This window comes from Erpetoichthys calabaricus, chromosome 4, assembly GCF_900747795.2.
Source record: "Erpetoichthys calabaricus chromosome 4, fErpCal1.3, whole genome shotgun sequence".
Lineage (NCBI taxonomy): Eukaryota > Metazoa > Chordata > Cladistia > Polypteriformes > Polypteridae > Erpetoichthys > Erpetoichthys calabaricus.
This window is the reverse complement of record NC_041397.2, coordinates 253,808,445-253,833,602: the sequence shown is the minus strand read 5'-3', so window position 1 is coordinate 253,833,602 and position 25,158 is coordinate 253,808,445. Positions and strand designations below refer to the sequence as shown.

The 25,158-nt window shown below is 35.0% G+C and overlaps 1 protein-coding gene across 1 annotated transcript in view; it reads left to right on the top strand.

Annotated features, from left to right (window-relative positions):
- The first annotated feature begins 240 nt into the window (after positions 1-240).
- mfsd9 (major facilitator superfamily domain containing 9) overlaps positions 241-25,158 on the top strand; it is a 33,080-nt gene continuing 8,162 nt past the window's right edge. Inside the window, exons 1-5 of the mRNA XM_028800650.2 lie at positions 241-361; positions 3,366-3,453; positions 8,645-8,688; positions 19,892-20,021; positions 24,751-24,960. Coding sequence (XP_028656483.1) covers positions 287-361; positions 3,366-3,453; positions 8,645-8,688; positions 19,892-20,021; positions 24,751-24,960 — 547 coding nt within the window. The 5' untranslated portion in view covers positions 241-286. The remainder of the gene's footprint in view (positions 362-3,365; positions 3,454-8,644; positions 8,689-19,891; positions 20,022-24,750; positions 24,961-25,158) is intronic.

The window sequence follows — 25,158 nt, the reverse complement described above, 5'->3', positions numbered from 1 at the left end:
GTCGTGACGTCATCGTGGCGCAACCATCGGCTATATAAGTAAGTAAAGTGCGTTTCATTTTTAAACAACATTGTACACCGGTACACATTTTTATCTTAATATATATAGGATAGTTCAGCAAAATGTTTCTTTGAATACTGATATTCCTTCCGATAGCAACTGCATGAATTCGAAATTATATTCCCCTGCGAAGTGTTCAATATGAAATGACCTTGTGGACGCTAGTGATTGGCGCAAATACTTCCGCATCGGTTGGGAGCCGGGTTGCAGATGGAGCGGCGAGGGAATGGAAATTAAATGTATAGCGCCGCAGATGCCTTTGAGGCGTTTCATATTGTGTATATATGTTGTAGGGTTTATGGTAAGTTGGATTAAAATATGCAGGAGCGTCGGGGTTCACGTTCAGACCAAAGGTGACGTGCTGTCAGCAGTAGATGTTACCTTATGCGGCTCATTAAACCACCCGAGATGAGAGTCTCGCACGTCATTCCGAAATCACCTGTTTATATCGTCTGGTACACAACAATACAGTCTCTCCCGGACTCAGCTGAAGAGGGATATTTTGAGTAATATTTGCTGTAGAAAATGTAATTTTCGTCTAGTTTATAAATAATTTAGATCAGAAACTTTGCCACATGGGGAGTCTTCAGTTAAAGTGGTACGCATTCTTCACAAACAAGATACTTAACATTAATCTTATGCGATTGTTGAATGTTGTGTGCACATTTAGGATATGAGGATGTAAACTTCAACAACAAAATGCTGTTTTGTCATCCTTTCGAGCCCAGTTTATGTTATACAGGCTTGCTGAGATCCCATGATTATGCTCAGTATTTTAACAGCACCCAGGGCAAGGCTTGTTTTAATTTGGCTCTCTAAAGCAGACAGTATCTTTTTGATCAGCTGTAACATTTGAGCACAAAGCAAACTCGATAAAAGTATTGATGGGGAGTTTTGGTTCGATTTGTACATGCAACTTGCAAGCTCAATTTATAAACCAGAGGTTATGGCTTGGCTCACTATTTGATTTTAAAGTCGGATGTTGCCATATATATTGAGATTGGGTATTACTGTGTGAATTGTATTACTTAAACAAAAGAATGTACGTTTTTGTCGCAGGATTTCACAACACAGTTTCATTCATTATTTTTATTCATATCAGTTTACTCCAATTTCTTCTTTAAAAGAAAGCTTTGTTAATTATGTGCATGTAATTTCAGTAGTTTCTTTTGAAGAATGCAATTAACAACATATTAAGATTAAAGCAACAGACAAATAGGGGCTGGCTACTTTTTTACTTGTGTGTTCACACAAGTCAGTCTTCTTGTGATAAAATATGTTTTTTTAAACATACATTTCAATAACTGATTCATTTGATTGTTAATGATTTGGCAACACAGAATGGTAGTGACTGTTTTGGTTATATACTTGTATAAAATGGATAAATTGGTGAATAAAGGTAAATAAACTATGATTATCGTTGGATTATTACGAAATTAATACAAGAAGAAGCTGTCACATAGTGTCAACATGATAGATTTGCCAAATTTGGAAAATTCGCTCTAATAAACTAGCAACATTTTGCTTTTAAAACAGAAATATATTTTTAAAACAACATATTTTCTGTCCAGACACATGTTTTGATTTATTTTTGCTGCCGATTTTCTTTTTGGTGAAAGAAAAAAATATTTATAGATTTGCGAGACTATTTTCCTTCCAATATTAAATGCCCAACTGTTTTATAGTTAAAAATTGAAATTACTTTTCTTGGAATTTCTTGGTATATGTGTAGGGTTTTTAAGGCATGCCACAGCTGAACAAATCAATAATGCAAACTTTATTTTATATGGTAGACTTCCTAGCATCACAAGGTGCTTTATGAAAAAAAACAACATTACAATTAAAAAAAAAAAAGATAAATTGCAAGATCATCAATATGTGATAAAAAGTCAGCAAACATAGTAGGATCTATGTAAGTAAAGGTGAAGCTACAGTATGTGTGTGTAAATTGAGAGTAGGATGGAACCATTAATAAGAAAAGGATTATTATAGGAGATAGAGAAAATCCAAGAAGAATATAGTTATAAGTATGATGATTAAAATAAAAAATAGTAGCTTGATTTGAATATACCCACTGACAGAACTGAATATACGCTTAGTGGAAGAATTTTGTATATAATGCCACGTTGTTCAAAAAGCTAGTATAATTTAGCCAGTTGTGGTTTGTTGGCTGTGCTTGGTCATATCAAAAATCTGGTACCAGATCTCTGTACAAGTTGCAATCTTTTGACATTTTGAGCATAAAAGAACATTGAAATTGAACTACATTATTTCAGTTAAGAAGTGATATAGTAATGACAGAGTAGTTATACATCAGTGGAAAAGAAGACTAAGCTTTCGAAGCTGCCAGGGTTCCTTAAGTGACAAAAACATGTCCTGAGTGCTGCTAGAAGGTTGCAGTATGAACAATATGGAAAAAAGAATATTAAACTTTTTGAGGTGTAAGTAAGTTTGATAATTCAAATTTAGACTCTGTCTGACTGAACATACTACATGTCTGTAGTAGGTTGGAGAACATCCAGGAAGAGTATATACTGTACCAGCAAGAATACAGGAATTTTCCTGGCATTTTTTGCGAAGTGTCAAAATCAATAGTATTAAAGGTAGCTGAATTAGTAGCACAGAATTTAGCCCTAGTGTTTTTAAAAAGTTGTGTGAATCTTATTTTTTGAACAATAGTGTTAACAATTATCATGCCTGATTTTCATTAATTAAGTAATTATATTATTTAAAACCTTCAGAAGCATAGAATTGAATGTTATGCCGTTACTTTTGTATCATTGTTCTAAAAAATGTATTGTGTTCAGGTGGAATTTGAAAAGGTTTAATTTTACAGGATGGGGATTTTAGGTCATTCTTTTTATTTTCAGCAGCAGCATCCTGCATGGAACTTTTAACTTGAGCCATACTGTATAGTATTGTCAAACCATGTTGTTTGTTTTCCAACTTGAACTCCACTTAGGCTAAAAAAATCTGAATTTTAGTGCAAAGAATATAGTAGCCAGTTTTAACCATTTCTTCCTATTTTAAGTAATTTAGTTTTTGCATAAAAATAAGTCCTCATTTTACTTTTATTACTGTAAACTAAGAAAAACTTTACATTATTAATTTGTAGTACTTGGGTGTTGTACCGTGTTAGCTATTATGAATGGCTTTTCTCTGCATTATTAATTTGGAAATCTTAAAATGAATAGCATGTTTTTAACCAATTTAACCTATGCATATGGTGCTCAGATGAAGATGTATGGCATTGCAAATCATTCATTTATTCTAAGCATGTTTAATATTGTTTTTCTAAATTGTAGGATCTATTTGGTGTTAGTATGATCATTCCGTTGCTAAGCCATCATGTCAAGTCTCTTGGAGCAACCCCAACAGTAGCAGGAATTATAGGTTTGTACTGTTATAATTAAGTTAATCAATGTACCACAATTCACACAGTACTTGAAAACTTTGCAAAGTGATGGACATTATTAAGAAAAATAAGCAATGTATTAAAAAAAGTAGTTCAAGGAAATCATTGAGTGCTGACTGTACAGTTTCTCAAATTAACACAACAATATTACTTTAGTATCATTGAATGTAATTTTCACAAAGGTGATAAATTCATAACCATAAATGAATCATACATTAAATTTTAAACACATTTTATGAAAACACATTTGAACTCCCACCCATTTGTTGTCTTCTAAAACCTTAGTGAATCAAACCCAGCATAATGTGTAACAAATAATTGGTGATTTTAAGCTATTAATCAGGAGAGGATCTGCTGAATATTGCTTAAAACTGAACTAGTATGTTTCTGCTATTAAAGTACGCAAGACTGTGTTGTGTTTGAAGTTGTAATGTATGTGGCATATCAGAGCAGTAACAATAAAACTAGTCGATTACTGAGGAAACATAATGCAGTAGCCTGTGTAAATTCTAAAACAAGCGTCAAAGCTTCATGGCCTTTGCAGATTAGTTTGCCTAAGATAATATTTTTCATAAGGGCAACAAATGCTTTCAAATTGAGGAAAATTAACTTCAATCTCAGCCGTTTAATTATTTGATTCAAGGTATAATTTTCAATTTAATTTACTGCCGTGATTTTTTTTTTATTTTGATTTCTTCTTTAGAATGTTTTAGAGAATTTGTTTAAAATTTCTAAATTAAAGTATTATGTAATTTTGATTTGGTAGCTTATTAATCTTTTATCACTTATCTAGGTGGATAAACATGCTAGGTACACCTTGTATGGAATTATTTTGCTTTAAGCAGGTGTAAACAATAAAATTGAGTTTTGTAGAGACATATGTGATTGTTGCTGTTGTTGTCAGTCTATATGCTTCTCTAATAAAGCAAAATCTTTAGTATGAAGAAGTTGATCTCTTGAATACAAAAATGTAGCAACAGAATAAAGTTAACACTTTAATACAACATTTTGTGCTACCTTTTGCCATGAAATATATTAAATACTGTGTACTGTATGAAATGTAAGTTTATTATCTCATGGATGGTATATTTATGTAATGGTTGATGTTCATGTGTTACACCTGCAGACTTGTATTTTTAAATCTTGGCAAGGTGCCTAGTTGTGGAGCCAAACTGACAAGGTAGGCTTCTCCAGAGTTCTGCCTGTGCCACGCACTGGTCCAGGTACGATTGAGGAGACTGGAAGGGTTAATGCCTAGCTCAAATCTTAGTGTATGGTAGAATGATATAGATTTATGGGGCATTTGAACTCCTTTTGGAACAGATTGGTTCTGTTCAGCCGCTGTGGATTACATCTGAAACGGAGTGGCACCAATGTGTTGGGGAGGAACATGAGTAAGGTAGTCGAGGTTTGTTTAAACTAAGAAGGCCTTGCAAATAGCGGAGTACAAGAGCAGTTTTTAGATATAATCAGTGACTATATTTAAAGCAGTATCTTAAAGCACTAATGCAGGGGAAAGTCTGTATAGATTTAGTGTTTTGTAATAATCACGATAGAATTCACAATGTAGAGGTGATTGAACCTCTAGCTTTAAGTCACCATAATATAATACCATTTTCAGTGTTTTGGAAGAGCAAGGATGCAAAGACCAAACCTCTAAGTTTATATTTGATAGGGCAGAGTTTGAGCAGCTGTGCTGCAGTCTAAGGGGATTTTCTGGGATAAGCTTTTAAGTGTGGACCTAGTTGACTAGCAGTGGAACACCTTTAAAACGTTTTACATATGATGCAGGATAAGTACATACCAAAATTTGGAATTAGTTGGGGAAAAAAACTGTGCTGTGAGTTAATAAAGAGAAAACACAAAGGAAAAACAGCTGTATAAGGGGTAAAAAATAATAACTCCAGTGTGAATTGTAGGACGTATAAGAACATGAGAGCAACCATGAAGAAGGATATTAGGAAAGCTAAAAAGCTATTGAGAGCAATATGGCAAATAAGGCGAAAGATGGCCCAAAGAGGTTCTTTCAGTATTTTAGCAGTAAAAGAACAATAAAGGAGGAGGAGAAGTGTATTAAGAATAGTAGAGGGGAATTAAAAAATACAGACAGTGAAACAGCAGTTCCCCTAAACTTGCATTTTTCTGAGGTGTTCACATGTGAGAAGGTGGATAACCTCCCAGCAGTAAAAGGACCTACAAAGGAGGTATTGAGTCATTTGGAAATTGTAGAGGGAGAAGTACTGCTTAGATTAAATAGGCCGAAATCAAGCAAATCATGAGGACCAGGTAATATTTATCCTTGAGTTCTTAAGGGTAGCAAGTACATATATAAATCCTTGGCACACATTTTTTAGCAACTTACTGTGCACTGAGAAAATGGCAAATATTATCCTATTATAAAAAATGGGTGATCGGGCAGATTCAAGAAACTATAGGCCAGTAAACTTAATGTGCATCACAGATAAATTAATAAAAGGAATTTTTAAGGAAAAGATTGTGCAACACATGGCAAGAACAGGAGTTTTGCTGAACAGTCAGCATTGGTTCAAAATAGGGAGGTCATGCTTTACTAACAGGCTGAAATTGTACAAGAAGGCAACAAAGTATATATATGTGGTCAAAGTGCAGCATATAATATTATTTATCTGGACTTTCAGAAAGTATTTGATAAGGTGTCCCATGAGAGGTTGGATATCAAACTGAAATAAGTGGAAGCTCAGGGTGTAGTGTATAAATGGGTGCAAAAGTGGCTCTGACACAGGAAGCAGAAGGTTATGGTACAAGGAATCTTATCAGAATTGGCTGATGTTAAGGTCACATAGGGGCAGTGCTAGGGCTGCTGGTACTTTTAATATATCTAAATGATTTGGATAGGAATATATATACCACTGCGGTGGGTTGGCACCCTGCCCAGGATTGGTTCCTGCCTTGTGCCCTGTGTTGGCTGGGATTGGCTCCAGCAGACCCCCGTGACCCTGTGTTCGGATTCAGCGGGTTGGAAAATGGATGGATGGATATATATACCACATAGGAAATGAAAATTTTAAGTTTGAATATCAATGGAAGGTTCAAAAATTCGAAGAACACCTCATGAGAAGGATTTACGAGTCATAGTGGACTTGTCATTATCAACTGCCAGACATTGTTCTGAAGCCATTAAAAAGGCTACCAGAATGTTAAGTTGTGTAGCATGATTTTTAGTGTAAAATTCCAAGGAAGTTATGCTCAAACTTTATAACACACTAGTGAGATCTCATCCAGAATGCTGTGTGCAGTTTTGGTCTCCAGGCTACAAAAAGGACATAGCAGTTCTAGAAAAAGTCCAGAGAAGAACAACTAGGCTGATTTTAGGACTGCAGGCCATGTGTTATTAGGAAAGATTAAAAGAGCTGAGCCTTTTCAGTTTAAGCAAAAGGAGATTAAGAGGTGAACTGATTGAAGTGTTTAAAAGTATGAAGGAAATTAGTCCAGTGGATCAAGACTGTTACCATCCATCCATAATCCAAGCCGCTATACCCTAACTACAGGGTCACGGGGGTCTGCTGGAGCAAATCCCAGGCAACACAGGGCACAAGGCAGGAAACTAACCCTGGGCAGGGCGCCAGCCCACCGTATCAAGACTGTTACTGTAAAATGAATTCATCAAGAACATGGGATACAGTTGGAATCTTGTTAAATGTGAATTTTACATTAACATTAGGATGTTTTTCTTCACAGAAAACCATAGATGTATGGAATAACTTACCAAGTAATGTGGTAGACAATAGGACTTTAGGGAATTTCAAAACTAGACTTCATGTTATTTAGAAAGAATTTAATGGATAAGACTAGCGAACTGCGTTGGGCTGAATGGCCTGTTCTAGTTAGGATTGTTCTAATGTTTTAAAGACATTGTTTATTTTGCGCTTCCAAGATTTCCCCATGTACATGTACTCCTTTTTTTTCTCTACCACTTCAAGGATATGAATGTTTTGGTTTATTGGTGAATCTAAACTCTTGCTCTTTGTGTATAATAGAATTAGCCCTGGGCTGTATTGTATTCTTCAGGAATAGAAAGAATGAAAATAGATACATTGGCTTGGCAATGATAAAGCAATGTGAAGTTTTCCTCAAATAGTTTAGTAAGGTAACAATTTATATTCACCTAATTGTTTTGAAAAAATGTTCTGCCCCCCAGCTGTGAGACAAGGTATGGGGATGGGTGGAAAAACAAGAACCTTGGATTTTATTTTTTTGGTTTTCCTTTATTGAAGGACTTAGATAAGCCAAGACACAATTTTTACATGTGAATATCAGGCTCTGTATTTTTATTAGTGTCTAACTGACTGGTAATTGTAGCTTTTATATTTGTTTTCCAGAGTACAAGTAAATAATCTTTGAATACCTGAATTTTGTTCACACTCAATACCAGTATACCAATTACTATATTTTGTTGCTGTTGGTACAATGAAAACAGTTGATTATAATTGTTCTAACAGTATGGCAGCAAGGTAGAAACTTGTCAAAACATGAACAGAACTGCACTGAGCCGGCATTGTCCAAGAATGACGACAAAGATCCAGAAAATTCATTTCCTTTAAAGAAGTAATAGTATTTAAAAATTTTCAAGGGACCATATGAAGTCACATGCACATAATGATCACATTACTATTTAAGCATCTCTTTTATGAAGAGCCAGTGGCCTGGCCACCATTAAATTAAGGTACCTTACAAAGTATCTATCTATCTATCTAAAAAAATCTTGCTAAAAAGATATTAAAACTATAAGAGAAGGATTTGTTTTACTTTGAGATATGTGAGAAAAAAATTGACTGTTTAGTTGAGCTAATTTAATAAAAACAGTCTCATTGAATTTTAATGACAAAGCATGTCAAAAGTATTTTGAAGAAACACAGTGGTACACTGACTATAACCCATACCTTTAGTCATGAGGCATTTACTGTGACTTTGTTAAAAGTGTATGAATTGTTATTTTTATTCATTATTATTTCCATTTTACAGAAAATAGAAAGATTCCTTTCACAAATGAATACAATTTATGTATGAGGGCATTCTTTCATTAATTATAGAAAGTTTTTTTTTTTTAACTGAGAAATGTGTATGGCCTTAGTATGCTATTGTTAACAAAATTATCAGCTGAACCTTTGTCTGTTTGGATGTACATTTTAGGTTCAGTTTATGGAGTCCTCCAGCTCTTTTCTAGCACTTTGGTTGTAAGTATTATTTTTACTTTTTGTTTTTAGTATAATGCATCTTTAAAATAATGAATAAAACATTCCTAAAAATGCTAAAAGTAAATAAAATATGCAATTTCTTGTGTATATGGCACAAAAACAGTTTAAAAAACAGTTCTCATTTTCTGTGTTTAATTTTATCCCAGGTAGTGCCATGTATCTTTGTTAGTGGTAATATAAAATCTTGTAAATCACTTGTTAGCAGATTGTTTTTTGTTGCCTTGGCTAAGCGAGATCTTTGCAGAAAAAGTAATGAAATGCTTTTTCATACGAATGTTTCACCCCATCAAGAGAACAGCATTTATTTACCTTTAAGTGTTCCACACTGATTTCTAATCATTAGAAATGGGAGAAACTAGTTAAAAAGTTGTAAATTGCAAGACCAAATCACCAGCCTTGCCTTAATTGTTAGTATACAGTGCTAATTTCTTTCAGTGAGGCCCTACTTATTTGAAGTGTAAACAGCATTTCTCTCTCAGTCTGATGTTTAATTGCAGATTTTTGTAAATGGTCACTGTACAAGGTACAATAATTGCTTTAAATAAAGGAAATGATAGATTAAGTTACATAATATGTATTTAAATTTACTGGTTCTAGCTTTATTAAAAAGGAACTAACTAAATTTCTTTTTTTTTCCCTATTTTAATATATTACTGTTCAAAAAGTATGTTTCAAATTTAAGTTGAGGGCTCCCTTTAATGACTGAAATACTTCTTTATGTGAACACCTGGTACATGGTTTGCTTAATTATTAGATCTGAGTAAAATAAGAGGAAGAATTGTTTCATATCTTAAAGAATACATTTTGACAAAAAATCTTATTTGGATTTAAAATATTGTAATTTTTTCCTATTAACTATACCAAATGCAGTAGTTTGTTAAAATCGTTACTGAAAACCTTATTTAAATTATTCAAAGGAAAGTAGCCCTTATGATTTTTTTTTTCTTTTGACCTTTGGTTGTTTTAGGTGTAAGGCATCTTTTCCATCTTTTAACATACTGGATGAATAACTTCTGTTACTGACTGACTTATTTATACAAATAAGGTTCTCTCCTTTTTTACCTAGTGAAAAAATATTTAAGGATTAGTCAAAAAAATAAATAAAAAGCAAGTTTTATGTGGAGATGTGTATGAAATGTGGTTGCTGCTTTCTGTTTTTTATTATAGAAAGATTAAAAAAGATTGATACAGTCATGTACCATCTTCTGTTTAACTGGTAAAATCAAAGCTAAAGGGTAGATAATAACTATTGGAGTACAGTATAAACTCTTTTAAGTTCTTCTGTATAAAAATACTCCTGTATATACTATACATCAGGCATGTCAAACTCACTACCATTGGTGGTCTGCTTCGACTGCCATACATGTGTCAGCGGGCTGCACTGTAACAAATACTATTATACAAAGTTACTGTAGCTTTCTTTCCAATACTGAAAACTTTAAAAAAAATGTAACACTTGAAGTTTAAAGAAAAGCAATTTATTTCCATACAATCTCTGAACAACAGCGTAAAATTAAGAGTCTTAGCCTCTTAGCTAGGTCCTTATATAGGAGTCTTACAGTCTGAGATCTATTTCTTTTGTCCCAACACTTGGCATCTCCTGTTAGTAACCAGTTCGTCAATATCAGGCTTGAAATCTTGTGCAGCTGCAACTTTTATGAGGAATGAAAGATGCTCAACAGTGTCTTGAGCGGTGTGGGGTTTTGGTAGCTTTCATTAACGAAAACAATTGCTCACAAAGGTAAGTGCTTTCAAACATAGACAGTACTGTCGATACCAACTTACGGATCTGCACATACGAGGGTGGCAGGTAAGCATACAAGCCTGGCACACCAACTTTGTTGTATTTTGCCTTCAGAATAGAATCTGACTGCAGATCAATCAATTCCATTTGGATAGTCTCAGGCGCATTCTCAACGTTGTAAGAGTATGGTGACGTAAACAGCGCAAAGTCCTGTTCGTGTGAACTGAAATCACGAAAACGCTCACTGAATTCATTGCTCTGTAATTCAGATTGGAAAACAAACCCTCCAAAAATGAAATTGTCATTTGAATGCTTAAGACCCTGACATGTAGGAAAATGGACAAGATTCTCATTTCTTAATTGATGTGTCCACAGACAGATCTTGCCTTGGAAGCTTTTCACATCATTGTACATTGTAGTTACAAATCTGTATGTTCCTTGTAACTTCAGATTCAAGTCATACAAATGTCCAGTCAAATCCACAGCAAATGCCAAGTCCTGCACCCACATGTCGTCATTCAGAAAACTCACATCTTTTCCTTTCATCTCTAGAAACAATGTTATTTCTTCTCGCAGCAGGAAGAACCTCTTCAGTACTTTGTGACAACATAACCAACGTACTTCCGTATAATAAGGAACGTTGTCAAATTCACTTCCTACATCCTCCAGTAATGAAGTAAACTGTCGATGATTTAGTCAACGTGCACAAATGAAGTTGTCTGTTTGTCTAACTGGTTTAAGGACTTTGTCTAGTTTCAAAACCTTCGAACACAACGATTGTTGGTGGATTATGCAGTGGAAGTGAGCAAACTTGCAATCAGGTTCTTTCTCTCGTATTTTTGACAACAGCCTCGCACCAACACCATTAGTGTGTCCCACCATTGTAGCAGCCCCATCTGTTTCCAAACAAACAAGCTTTTCCATAGGCACAGTGTACTGAGAAAGAACTTCTTCAACCTTGTTGAAAATGTCCTCGCTGGTAGTCATGTCATGCAAGGGAACAATTTCCAACAACTCCTCTGTAATTTCTAAGTTTGTGTCACAAGCTCTTATAAATATAGCAAGCTGTCCGTTACATCCGTCGACTCATCAATGGCGATCGAAAAGCACTGTAATTCAATTGACTTATTTCGAAACTGTTCCCTCAAGTTGCCGGCCATGTCATCAATTCTATCAGCAACTGTATTCCGTGTTAGTGATATATCTTTGAAAGCCTTTGCTTTTTCATGATATACGATCTCTGCTGCTCTCACAATGCACTGCTTAATGAAATCTCCCTCAGTATACGGTTTAGCATTGCTCGAAATAAATTAAGCCAGCATAACTAGCTTTTGCACAAGCCACGCCTTCTTTATGCTCCTTGAAGGAAAGTGTCTGCTGTTTTATTAGATTACTTTTCATTTCTCGCAGTTTATCTTCTCGCAATTTTCCCATGTATTTGTCATGAGTTTCACGGTGGGTTTTGTAGTGATGTTTAATATTGTATTCTTTTGGTACAGTAATGACATTATTGCAAATCAGACAATGAATTTTGCCATTTCTTGTCATACAAAAATATAGCAGTTCCCATTTCTCTTGAAAGATACAATGCTCATCTTGTAGCTTTCTTTTCACCTTGGTCGAGGTCATTGTACCCTTCATACTGCAATGCAAATATTTTGTTTTAAATTAAATGACAAAGACATAGGCCTATCAATTTACGCATGTTTGGCATTGTGCAGCTCAAAATTTTACTTTAGTAAATTTACTTCAAAGCTTATATTGTAAAATAAGCCGATATGCAAAAAAACCCCTGGCCTACACTAATTTTACAGACTCACAATCATAAAAATTTGTTAATAAACAACTCACCAACTTGTTGCGTCCACTTCAGGTCTTCAGCCGTAGTCTGCACTAACTGTTCGTTACAATACTAGCACAAAATTACATAAAACTAGAGCAAAAAAATGTGAAAATATGCAAGCTATTACTATTCGTGATGGTCAGTTCTGCCCAGTGGCCAGTCTCAGCAGCCCAGCCAGTAGTGTAACCTGCCAGGCTGCTGCAGCCTAGCACTTCAGTTGCGACATCGCGGCTCATTAACTTTGGTCAAGGCGTGTAGGGGGGTGGGGGTATGTGTCATGCCTAGGGTATCAAGGAGCTGACGCCGCAGCTGCAACTATACTAGCAGATGACGTTTCCGGTACCGTAATGCCATGGGAAAATACGCTTTTGTCAGAAGGTGGAAGTAAGAAAAGTCAATAAGTAACGCTGAAGATGCAGAATGATTCAATCACAAACGATAGTAATCATTTTGTACAAGTTTAGTGCTAACTAGGATCTGTCATGCGGGCCGCACAGATTTCTGTTGCGGGCCGCGTGTTTGACATGCCTGCTATACAATCATCCATTCATTTTCATACATTTTTCCTTTATTTAATAACAAAAGAACAGAACACAACTGAAACAATTAATATCAACACAGCAATTAAAACAGTATGCTTCAACATTAATCCCAAGAAGAGCATTCATTGCATGCCCAAAAAGAAAAAAGAGAGCTACACAAATAGATTTAGAGCTAATATACTTCTTTATAATGAGGCTTCTCCACTAACATAGAATTTAATCCATGCAGATATATTAGTGCCAAAGTCAAATTTGTGTATTTTCCTACATTTTTATTCCAGTTACAGAATCCCATGGTACCTGAGCCTATCCCAGCAACATTTAGAGCAAGGCAAGAATCAGTGCATTGCAGGCCTCCCTCACCCATTAACCTAACCTTGCACTCACAGGACAATTTTAAATTTCATATGTAATGCAACACACACGTATTTTGAAGAACAAACACAGGAATACCTGAAGAAAAACACGCAGGAACAAAGAAAATGTGCAACCTCTACACAGACATTGACTAAGACAAAATTCTAAATCAGTCTTTTATACCTAATAAGGCAGTAGCTGTAACCCTGACCACTGTGCTGTATATAATTATTATAAAAGGATTATTATTATGGAAAAAAAATAATTGATATATTAGTACATTGTTCTAGTCTGATATACAGTAGAGTTTAAAACAATGGACACTTTAGTATTTCTTTATGTTGAGTGGAGAAAAGTATTAATGATATTTAAATTAGTTTACTTTTAGAGCAGTGGTTCTGAAGTTGAGTCTTGGGGCACCAACCTGAAAGCATAATAATGCAAAGAACATATTTAACCCAATCTCAAGATCAGAAGATAATGTGCAAGGATTTCCCAAAATAATTTTAACTAAAGTAGCTACCAGGTAAGAGGAAAAGAGGAAGGCCTAAGAGGAGGTTTATGGATGTGGTGAGAGAGGACATGCAGGTGATGGGTGTGACAGAGCAAGATGCAGAGAACATAAAGATATGAAAAAAGATGATCCGCTGTGGCAACCCCTAACGGGAGCAGCTGAAAGAAGAAGAAGTAGAAGATTGTACATACTCTGAGACCTACCTGTTAATCATTAAGTCACCAAGTGTTTCTTAATCTGGCAACCCCTTGCACCAACTGTAGTAAAAGATAGCAGTTTCCAGGCATCAGGTGTATGTTGTACTGATTTCATTCTGGTGTTATTTTCATTACAAGTTAGCAAGCTCAATCATTGAAGTTAATATTTTTTTCTCATGGAAATTCAGTGTAGCCATACCATATAACATAATAATTCTTGATTAGCCAGGAAGTAACATTCAAACTTTACATTGCTAGTTAGCTAGCAAAACATCCTAGCTGGCAGAAGTGTCTGCCAAAATTTCTTAAGAGGGAAATTGATACCAAGAATCATCATTTTAATGATGAATGAGCTGAGAAGTATCTCTTATATATATATTTCTCTTCTGGTTCGTCCTGCTTCCACTTCAAAACAGTCCCGCCCACACGCAGCCAACACGGCATTTGTCGATTCCTATTCGTCCTCTTCCAAACCCTTCCCCACGCTGCCTGCGGCTCCTTTTGAAAGAATACAACTCTTCTCTATCATTTGCTTCCATGGGTGCACAGATAACTCAACCTCCTGGCCACGGACAATACTGTTTTAAAATACACGGGCAAATTTATCACCAAATCTCTCCAGGATATGGACAGTTGTATGTTTTTGACACAGCGCAAGCTACTGAAGTACGCTTACAAAATAAAGCAAACTCTGCTTGCAGCGAAAATTTACTTCTCCAGCTAGATTCCATGCTCAGAACCATCAACCCCTTCGCTAAATCATACAAACACATGCATGAAATCACTCAGTCCAATCCAACAGCATCTGTATGAATGGTTTTCAAGGAAAACCCTGGGCAGGATTTACGAAAATACAATGCCCTGACATGTCATACCGATGTTGCAGCGATTTTCGTCGGAGAAGGTGGCGAACTGCCTGCCGAAAGGGCATTTGCATCTATCCCATAGGCAACTCCTGTAAACAGATTTCCACGCTCAATATGAATTGCGATCCTATGGTTTACCCACTTTTATTCCCTTACGGAGACATTGGCTGGCACAAAGATTTACAACATGTTCCCGATAAAAGAACCGGCAAGCAAATAAGGCTTACTCAATGCCAATGTTACGCGTACAGATTAGCAATGAGGAATACATTTAGTATTTTGCACTCCAGCGGCAAACTATTCCAACAGTACACTGTAGATGTGTATGTTAAAACAGAGGGCGTGCGTCTCAACTATCTCAGATTACATCAACAAGATCTGCGTGTGGAACAATACAAAGGACTATCAGACGCACTGCAAGCAAACGCTGAAAATAACAATGTGCGTGTAGGCAAAATGATCATATTACCGTTCACATTTCCAGGAAGTCCAAGATACATGCAACAAAACTATCAGGATGCCATGGCCATGGTACGTAAATTAGGAAAGCCTGATTTATTTATCACTTTCACATGTAATCCTGCTTGGCCGGAAATTCTACATGCACTGTCGGATACCCAAAGACCAGAGCACAGACCTGATATTGTAGTACGAGTCTTTTGGATTAAGCTGCAGGAATTACTTAGAGACATTCTACAACAACATCTTTTTGGGGTTGTTATTGATTATATTTATGTAATCGAATTTCAGAAGCACAGCCTTCCTCATGTCTACATGCTGTTTACTCTTCACAATAATTCTAAAATAAGAACCAAAGATGACATTGATAAATATGTCACTGCTGAACTCCCTAACCCTAACACTGACCCTAAGTTATTTGTAATTGTTACTAAATAAGAACTTGCTGCAAGAGCAATACTGAGCGTCACAAACGACAATTCTCTACATAATAACAACAAAGTTCTTGATCTTATACACGGTGAAAACGTGACCTTCAAGAGTGTAGATACAGTAGTCAGTGACGATCCTAATGATCAACTAACGTACCCACAAGAGTTTTTACACACCCTCACACCAACTGGCATGCCTCCCCATATCCTTCATCTGAAGGTAGGAGCTGTAGTTATGCTCCTCCGAAATATTATGCCATCAAAAGGTCTTTGCAACGGAACAAGACTCATCGTTACCCGAGTACATACAAATATACTGTAATTGAATGCAAACTGTTCGCTATCCAAAATTCTGAAACAATCTTCATTCCCAGAATCTCTCTCCTTCCTTCCGACACCAATCTCCCTTTTAAATTTAAATGCACACAATTCCCACTCAGACTTGCCTTCTCCATGACTATCAACAAGTCCCAAGGACAAAAGTTTGCAAAGATTTGCGTTAATCTACAACAACCAGTCTTCAGCCACGGTCAGTTGTACATGGCTTTTTCTAGGGTTAGATTTTTCGACTCATCTGTTAACTCCACCAAAACACCTATTCACAACTGTGTCTTTCAAGAAGTATTTATTTCTTCTTAATTTCTGAATTAGTTTCTCACTGTTTTCCGTTCCTATTCTTACATCGCCGTATGCTACGGTGGGTGTCGGCTAGTATATTTATAATGGCATCATTTGGAAATGCTCAGCAGACCTGTCTTATCTGCAGTGAAACAGTAACTATCATCATGCAAGGTGCTACAGTTTTCAGAATCATAACACTTTCAATCAATCTTATCCACCACATTGAGACCAGACTAAGGAAAACTGAGGTCTTGAGAGCAATCCTATGAACACTTAGTGAACAAGTGCTTCCTGGCAGGCATCATCGTAAGCTGGCTAAGCACAATAAAGCCTTCACTGATGCAGATGCATTAACAGAGTGTATTATGTGCATTTATGTTAGCTTGCTAGTGACAGTATTATTGAATCTGTGAAATTATCTTCATTACCAGCATCTGCTGGAGATAGTTTTCATGTTTTGTCAGAGAATATCCAAAGCTGAATGATAGAGGATGCGAGTCAGTCTGATCATAAAGCCCCACAGCAGCTGTTGAATTGATCGGCAACACAGACATGGCACAACTATACTGTTTGCTATTTAAATGGAGTAGAATCCCGAGTGGAATAGCAGGCACATGTGGGAAGCCGGGGGAAGAAGGGGGTACCTGAGCACCTGCCACTTTTGCTCTAAGTGCTGCTTTCAAGCCTCGATTTTTAGAGACTTGTCGCAAACAGTTTCTAGGTGCTGACTTGTTTTTCCTACCAAATGCACTTTATATTTATTAACAGACATTTTCTGTTCAGCAACCAAAAAAAACTGCATAAATTATGTGATTAAAAAATAAAAAAGATTCAAACATTATATGAAAGATACTTAAATTGATAAATATCAAGATTATCCAGGATATTTTAATTTACATAAACTCTTTCACATTTGTTTAAGCTTTAAGGCAACTTCTGTGAAATAAAACATACCAATTAAAGATTAATTCATTATTTTACAATCCCTGTAAAAGCTATTGTTGTGCCTGTTAAAAGGTGCTACACATAATTGATAAGATATCATTGATTTAGGATGGACATTGGCTAAACAGAGTTAGGCATTGGACAGGATAAATTGTACTTGCAATCATTACCGGACATGGCATCCCATTCCCTCCAGTATACTAATCAAATACATTTGTCACATTTTATGTTGTAATGCCGTTGAGCATTACTTTAGCTTCAAAACCCTAACAAACAGCACAAATGTAGTTTTGCCTATTTAAATATTCTACTTTAACATCACTGTGAGCCACATATCTCAGCGTTTAAGCGCTTTTGTAAACACATTCCATTGTCGTATGAATGTCTGGCAAATGTGAATGTAAAAACTTAAAAATACATTTTTAGTTTGGAATGGACATATGGGGGAGCTAATTTCATCACTTTTGTTTAGTGGTCACAGTTACAGATAAGCTGGTTAAAACGTGGATGGAAATTTGGATGGATAAGTGTAACCAACTCCATTTCACTGCTCCATTACATTCAGATGAATGCATGACCTTCTTTTCTTTATTGGGGCTATGTGTGGTGCTGCTTTAAAAAGTGTCTGACACTGCTGTCATTTGTAAATCACTAATTTGAAAGTGTAGTGCAAGTTAAAGCTATTCCAAATCATTGCACTCTCAATGCAAACAATAATCATGCATTTAATTTCTGAGCTAATTCAGGTTGATATAAATGTGGCAATAACAAAATCCTTTACTGCTTTGAAAGAGCATTGTCATAGTATTTTTCCCGGGTCCTCCCTGTGTGGAGTTTGCATGTTCTCCCTGTGTCTATGTGGGTTTTTCTCCAGGTGCTCCGGTTTCCTCCCACAGTCCAAAGCCATGCAGGTTAGGTGCATTGGCGATTCTAAAATTGTCCCTAGTGTGTGTGTGTGTGTGTGTGTGCACGTCTTGCGGTGGGCTGGTGCCCTGCCCGGGGTTTGCTTCCTGCCTTGCACTGTGTTTGCTGGGATTGGCTCCAGCAGACCCCTGTGACACTGTAGTTGGGATATAGCGGGTTGGATGATGGATGGATAAATCAAACATGATTTTAAAATAATAGGCACAATACCTGTAGTGCAGCGTTGAAATTCAAGCACTGTAGAAAAGTAGTAGCAAACCTGTGCCTTGCATGTTTTGTTAACCAGAGTAGAGCACCTGTCCCTTTTACACACTCAGCATGTACCTGATTTTATAGATGTGTTTACAGACTATAGATAATTTTAATAATAGTGAAAAAAGGAGGATGACTTCGAGTTGACGAAATCTTGCACTTGGCCAGATTTGGGCTGAGAACATTTTTCAGAACTCTTGAGGATAATAAACTCAAGTTAGTAGTGCATGGACAACAACCTTAGTGGTCAACAAGCAAAGTGGACCTCACAATTATAAATTTACTAGAAGCTCTGCTTACAAAATATCTATTTACCTGGTAATGATATCAGTGCTTGTGCAATATTTTTTTGAGATCAAAAAAAAAGTCAATGAAGAAGAGCAATGGACAAAGTAACAGTTACAGTTAGTAAGAACAAAATCTCCAACTGTCCCTACTTATTTAAATAGTAAATAAGCAAGCTCCCTACAATTGTGAACTTTCCATCAATAAAAATGCTTAGATTAGTGACAAGTGTCCAGTCATATAACAAGATTTGTTTGAAAAAACACACAATTTCAAACAATCCTCAGGGTTCAAAAAATGTTCTAATAAATTGATTTGACAGGAAGACAATTACGAAAGGATTATGAGGCTTTACATATAATGTGGTGTTATACTGCTGTTAAACATAAACATGTGGAGGAATGATCACCAATGATTTGTCATTACAGGTTGGTAATATCCAGGAACTTGTCTGAGGTGCAGGTTGAGAACCATTGTTCCAAGTCCATTTAGGGAAGCTTGAGGCTAGCATTTATTTTGTATTCATTCACACTCTGCTACTTTACCATGGATCCCATTTTTTTCTTAATATCTTTTGTTTTTAATTATGAAAAGGCCTACAACACCATTGGTTATGTTCTAGTATTGGGACTTCCCAGAACCTTTTTATGGCTTCTTCTGGGAGAAATTTTCTTTTCCAGGATGATCTCTCCTTTTACAATTGCGCACTTTTTCATACATTTAGCATTTAGGAGTATCACTGTGGTCAGTAGTGCCACTTAGAAATGTATTTTTTTGCCATTTACAGTTTTTAACAAAGGTCTTAACGAATGAAATTTTTGAACATTGTATGATATGGGTAACAGCACTAGTCAGTGACAGCTTGCATTTTTGGTTATTTTTCACATAAATGAAAAAACATCAAAATTTGGTGCCCTTTTTTCTTTGAATTTGCATACTAATATAGCCTTTCAGAAAGATATGAACAATATCAATGTGTAAACAACAATATCAATATGAACAATATCAATGTGTAAAATTTAGCATAAAAATTTGTTGCCCTTTTTTCTTTTCATTTGCATACTAATACAGTCTTTCAGAAAGATATGAACAATATCAATGTGTAAAATTTAGCATAATTCAGTTTTTTCATTGCATAAAGCTTAAGCATTTTAGCAATACATTCTTTTACCTGCATTGCTATCTCATAATGATTTATTTAGGGAAGTTGGAGTGATGTTATTGGAAGAAGACGCTCATTGTTGATGTGTGTTACATTCAGTGCTTTGGGATATGGCCTTCTTGGTGTTTCCAGCACACTGATTTTATATATACTTGCAAGAATTCCAGTTGGTAAGTGCCTGCATTATTAGAAGTATTTTACAATATTAGAAGAATTTAATTTCTAAAATGCCAATCCTTAATATTTCAAGGGTTTGTTATGATTTAACACTTCTCATGAGTTGTTGAGCACCTTCAATCTTCTAATCACCTGATTGTTCCTCATAGGTGACATTCTGCAGACCTCAAATTAGCTTGCCTGTGCTTCTCTATGCTTTCTCTAGGGCTATTGCAAAGGCCAAAAAGCACATTATATAATATTAAATAGTATACAGTGGCCCATGAAATCCTATTAAATTTTTGAAAGTATTTCTGTAGGCATTCTAGTTTTGGAGGTAATGATCTACCAGTACTCACAAGTATTTTTTTTTTTTTTACATTCCCATGTGGCAAAGTTCACATTTATGTTGTTACATTTAAAGGTTCATTTTTGGGATCTTGTTTCTTCTAGGGTATTTGGTAATTCATTTTATAGAATGTATTGTGCAGAATTAATCATCTAGTTTGTTACATTTTTATCCACAGTGGCAACAGTACAGATCACTGTAGAACACAAGTTTTAATATCAGTTCAGTCTGAAAAAAATATCTTTGCTTTATGACCTATTTCTTTTGTTTTTGTTGCTCTGTTTGTTTTCCTATGGTCTGCCATTTGTATTATTTACATATGATATAAATTAGCCGAAGTGATCAGTTGAAATTACTAGACTGCATAATCAAGGGATCAAATGAAAAGAGATCAATCGCTTGTAATCTTTAAACTTTTTTTTTTGTTGAGTACTTAAAAAACACTGTCAATAGGAAGCTTGATAGAGTGCATGAGAACCAGAGCTTGATTTTTTTCCATATCAAAACAGAAGGTCATGCTCACTGACATTACAGACCTAAAACATCATTTACTATATATTATTACTGTGGAACTTACAGGTCAAGTTAAGCTAACTAATAAGTCTTAGTTGTCATTTGAAACATAGATAACATACATCAAGGTTAGCATTTATGACTTAAGAAGTGCACTGTTCTGGACCCAGACCGTGTGTGCATTCATATATATCAATTTCAAAAATAGCAGTGATATGTGTACTTTGTGTCATTTCAGAATCTTTATGCAAGATTTCATTTCTAAAAGTCGTTTCATAATTTAGAGAGAAACTTAATAACAGCTTAACTATAGTATACCATGAGTTTTACAACATAGTAAAAGACATCAAAATGGGAAAAAAGCCAACTCTCAAATGAAACTGACAGATGATTTGATTTTCATGCCGTGAAAGATAGAGACTAGAGTATGACATCCTGGTTAAAAAATGGTTTGAAATGAAAGGATTGTGTTAAAAAAATGCTTTAGTTGCCTCACATTTTTATGCAATTGTTTTGTTCACCCCACTGAATTAAAGCTGAAAGTCTGCACTTCAATGGCATCTGAATTGTTTCATTTAAAATTCATTGTGGTAATGTACAGAACCAAAATTGGAAAAAAGTTGTCTCTGTCCAAATATTTATGGACCTAACTGTATATATATACATACATACATACTAGGGGGCTCGTTTCTGAATGTTTTTTTTTAATCCCCATGCCCTGATCCCTCTCTGATAATGATGAGATACTGCAGGCATTAAACAAATGAGAATGGTCTTTATGTGTGAACATACATACTTGAAAAGTGTTTGAAACTTTAAAAATCTGCTTATCCTCTAATTTGCCATCAGAGTACCACATTCGTCTTATATCCATAATGGTCAGTCACTGTAATAAAATTTGCCTTTCACTTCTGTTATTCCCTAACATTTGTCATAGGTGAGTAGCTTTACAAGTCCCATTTCATGAAAATTGCAATGGCCAGATATCCTCAAGCAAAGAAGAAATTAATTACAAAAGATGTTCTTTTTTGGTTTTGTTAATTTTTACTGTGTGTGAATATGGGCAGAGAGAGAGAGAGAGAGAGATCCCTGTCATGGACTACAGCTAGAGCCTTGTCTGGGTCTATTTTTCTGTTTTCAGCCTTTTGCCTAATCCTGGTGAGATACTCTAAGGCCTCCACGAACCTGAAATGGATTTTGAGAAGATTCTGGAACCTACGTACTGAACTCAGTTTATTGAAGTGTACAGTGCCTGTACAGCCCTCCAATGAAATTACTTAGACAGTAACAAAAACCTGGCAATAAATATATACCTGGCAATAAATAAATATGCTGTAGATAAAGATACGCAATAAATTAAGTTCATTATTTAAAAAACAAAAGCAACTTCAAAATGATGGACGTGTGCCTTTTTTAAATATGAGAGAATTTAAGTCTGTGTAAATGGTGGATCAACTGCATCATTGTCAGTTTAAGTAGAAAGCTGTATACAGAAGGTTGTCATAAATTTCTGTATATAACTTTAAGGCTATACCAGAGAGACAAGTTTAGGTAGGGATGATAAAATAAAGGGAGTTTTGTATTTGCATAATTTATACTTATCTTTTTTTCATTACAGCCAAAAATTCCAAAGAATAACCTAGTTCCTATTGTTAGTAAATAAGCACCATAAATTGAATTGCTTTGTGTTTGCATGACACTACCCAATAGTTGAAAGGCGCCCATTACATTAATTTACAGTATATGAATCATCTAGGTAAAGTGCAAATAAAAGCTGGTTAACTTTAAAATAATGATACTAGACTAGGTGTGTATTCTAGAGTTAATAAATGAGAACAGGAAGACCTGGACAGATTTGTACACAAAATTGTCCTAGATAACTTGTTACTGCCTAGATAATAACAAGCCAAGAATTTTGCTTATGATATAAGACCACATCTGCAGTATGAACATAAGATTTTTCATCTTCAATGTTTCAAAAAGGCATAAAAAACTGGTAAATGTACACTATAACACTATAAAAGGGAGTACATAAGGTGGATACTGTTACTTGAAAATTAGGTCTTCTGTACTTTAAAAATTAGATCTACAACATGAAGATGAACACAGGAAAAAATAATTAAGGATACTTTTCGCATGAATGGTTTAAACGTATTTCTGTACACATAGAGCTGTAGATACATTGGCAATACTTAAAGTGTAGCTTTCGATTGTGCTATAGGGGACAACAAGTGTCATTTGCAGAACATTGCTGAGCAGAGTGGTTGTCCTCAATTTATTATTCTTATATTTGTAATATCAAAGGTTTGCTAAAATAATAAAATATGAAAGTCTATTACTATAGAATGGTAGTTTCACTGAAATAAATTATATTGCCTTGGAGATCCATTCAAATATTCCAAAAAATTTTAAATGTTTCTGCATTACAAATGATAGCTATACATCTTGTCGCCATCTGTATTTTTACAGAAAGATTTGACTTTTTTTACTTTCTCATATATGAAGTATAGGGAAAGTATTGTAATCGTCCAAAAATTAGACCTCGAGATTTTGATGAATCTCGATGTTTTAGACCTCCCCGAGTCCGAAAATACCATTTTTGGAATTGTGTGTGTGTGTGTGTGTGTGTGTATATGTAAACTTATATAACTTAAATAACAACTTTTGAGCTATTTCCACTAACTGGAAGTGGTACTTTTGTATTCATGCAGCTGCTGAATCCGATTTATTCAACATTACTTTTATAATGATTGTTCAATATATTATTAATTTAATTTGATTTGTTGAAAAATATAGTCATTGTCTTGCGCTTTACTCCTCAAATATCCATCCTCATATCTGTGTGTACGAGAAAGCTTAGGGGAGACCACTCCTAATTTTTGTCAGTAGGTACCTTAAAGTCAAAATTGTAACATGTAACCTGTGTAGTTATTCAGATCAATGTGCTCTGGCAGCTGTAAAGTGTCTTTTGTGAAAGAACTTATCCCAATCATAACACAGTTGTAATACCACTGGTGTCTATATATTTAGTCTAAAGTCTGTGTTTAAATTTCTTTGTATAGCTGGTGGAAAAATTAATTTAACACAGTAAGAAAAAACCTTTCCAGGAGTGTTTGCTTCATTTTGCTGAAAGACTAACGTTTGTGAGAAGAGTCACGGTTTTGCAGGAAAATGATCACAAGTACAGAGCCAAAACAATATTGGAGTGGCTTGAATTAAAAGATGGATGCCGTTAGGTATTCTAGTCAATGTCCTGACCTGAACCACATTGAGAATCTATGGCACAATTTATAAATTGCACTGCAAAGTTTAACCATAGGAATTTAAATTAGCTCAAGTAAATCTGCCAAAAATGGGACAAAAATTGTTCCCCTTCGATGTACAAAGCAGAAAAGTGGCAAACACAGTAAGTTTAAAGTTTTAAAATATTAACCTTTTGTGGTCATAATATATAAGCAGCATATATCAGTTTTTTGGGGTTTTTTTTATTAAGATATTTGCTCACAAATGAGTAATTTTTTTCTTCATCTTGGTGTTCAATAAAACATAAAAAGATATGTAATATGAAGTAATATTTCTAACACCTTGAAGGTTTTTAAAGAATCTGAATACTTTTGTAAGGCAATGCAAATGTATACAGGTTTTAAAATTTTCTTAAGATATTGATAAAAGTAAGGCTTTCTTGAATTTAGTTAGTCATCTAAAATACTGTTGGTGTAGGTCATCCCAAAAAGCTTTTTTTGAAAGTTAAACTGTCGTCTATAAATACTATTTAATTATTTATAGTTGTTTTTTTTAGCTAAAAAGTTGGAGTACATTTTTCTTTTTATTCATACATTGTTTATAGTGTTTAAGTGATTTTTCTGGTTATTTTTCTACAGGTATTTTTAAACACTCACTTTCAATTTGCAAAGCACTTCTGTCCGATCTAGTCTCTGAAAATGAGCGACCGCTGGTGATTGGCCATTTCAATGCTGTTTCTAGTGTGGGTTTCATTCTTGGACCAGCTGTTGGCGGTTATCTTACTGAACTTGAAGGTGGTTTCTACATTTCCTCCTTTATTTGCTGTTCACTTTTTATTTTGAATGCAGGTATGTGGACGATTGTGAATGTCTAACAACTTTATAAGAATACTTTTAATGCAAGCCAATATGAACCACCTTTTCCATTCTTATACTATATAATTTTGTCAATATATAGACAATACAGTATGAATAATGTATTATGTCAGAGCAGACTGAATGGAAAACCTGTTAATTTAATGTCATCCAGCTGTTTTCTTAACTTGT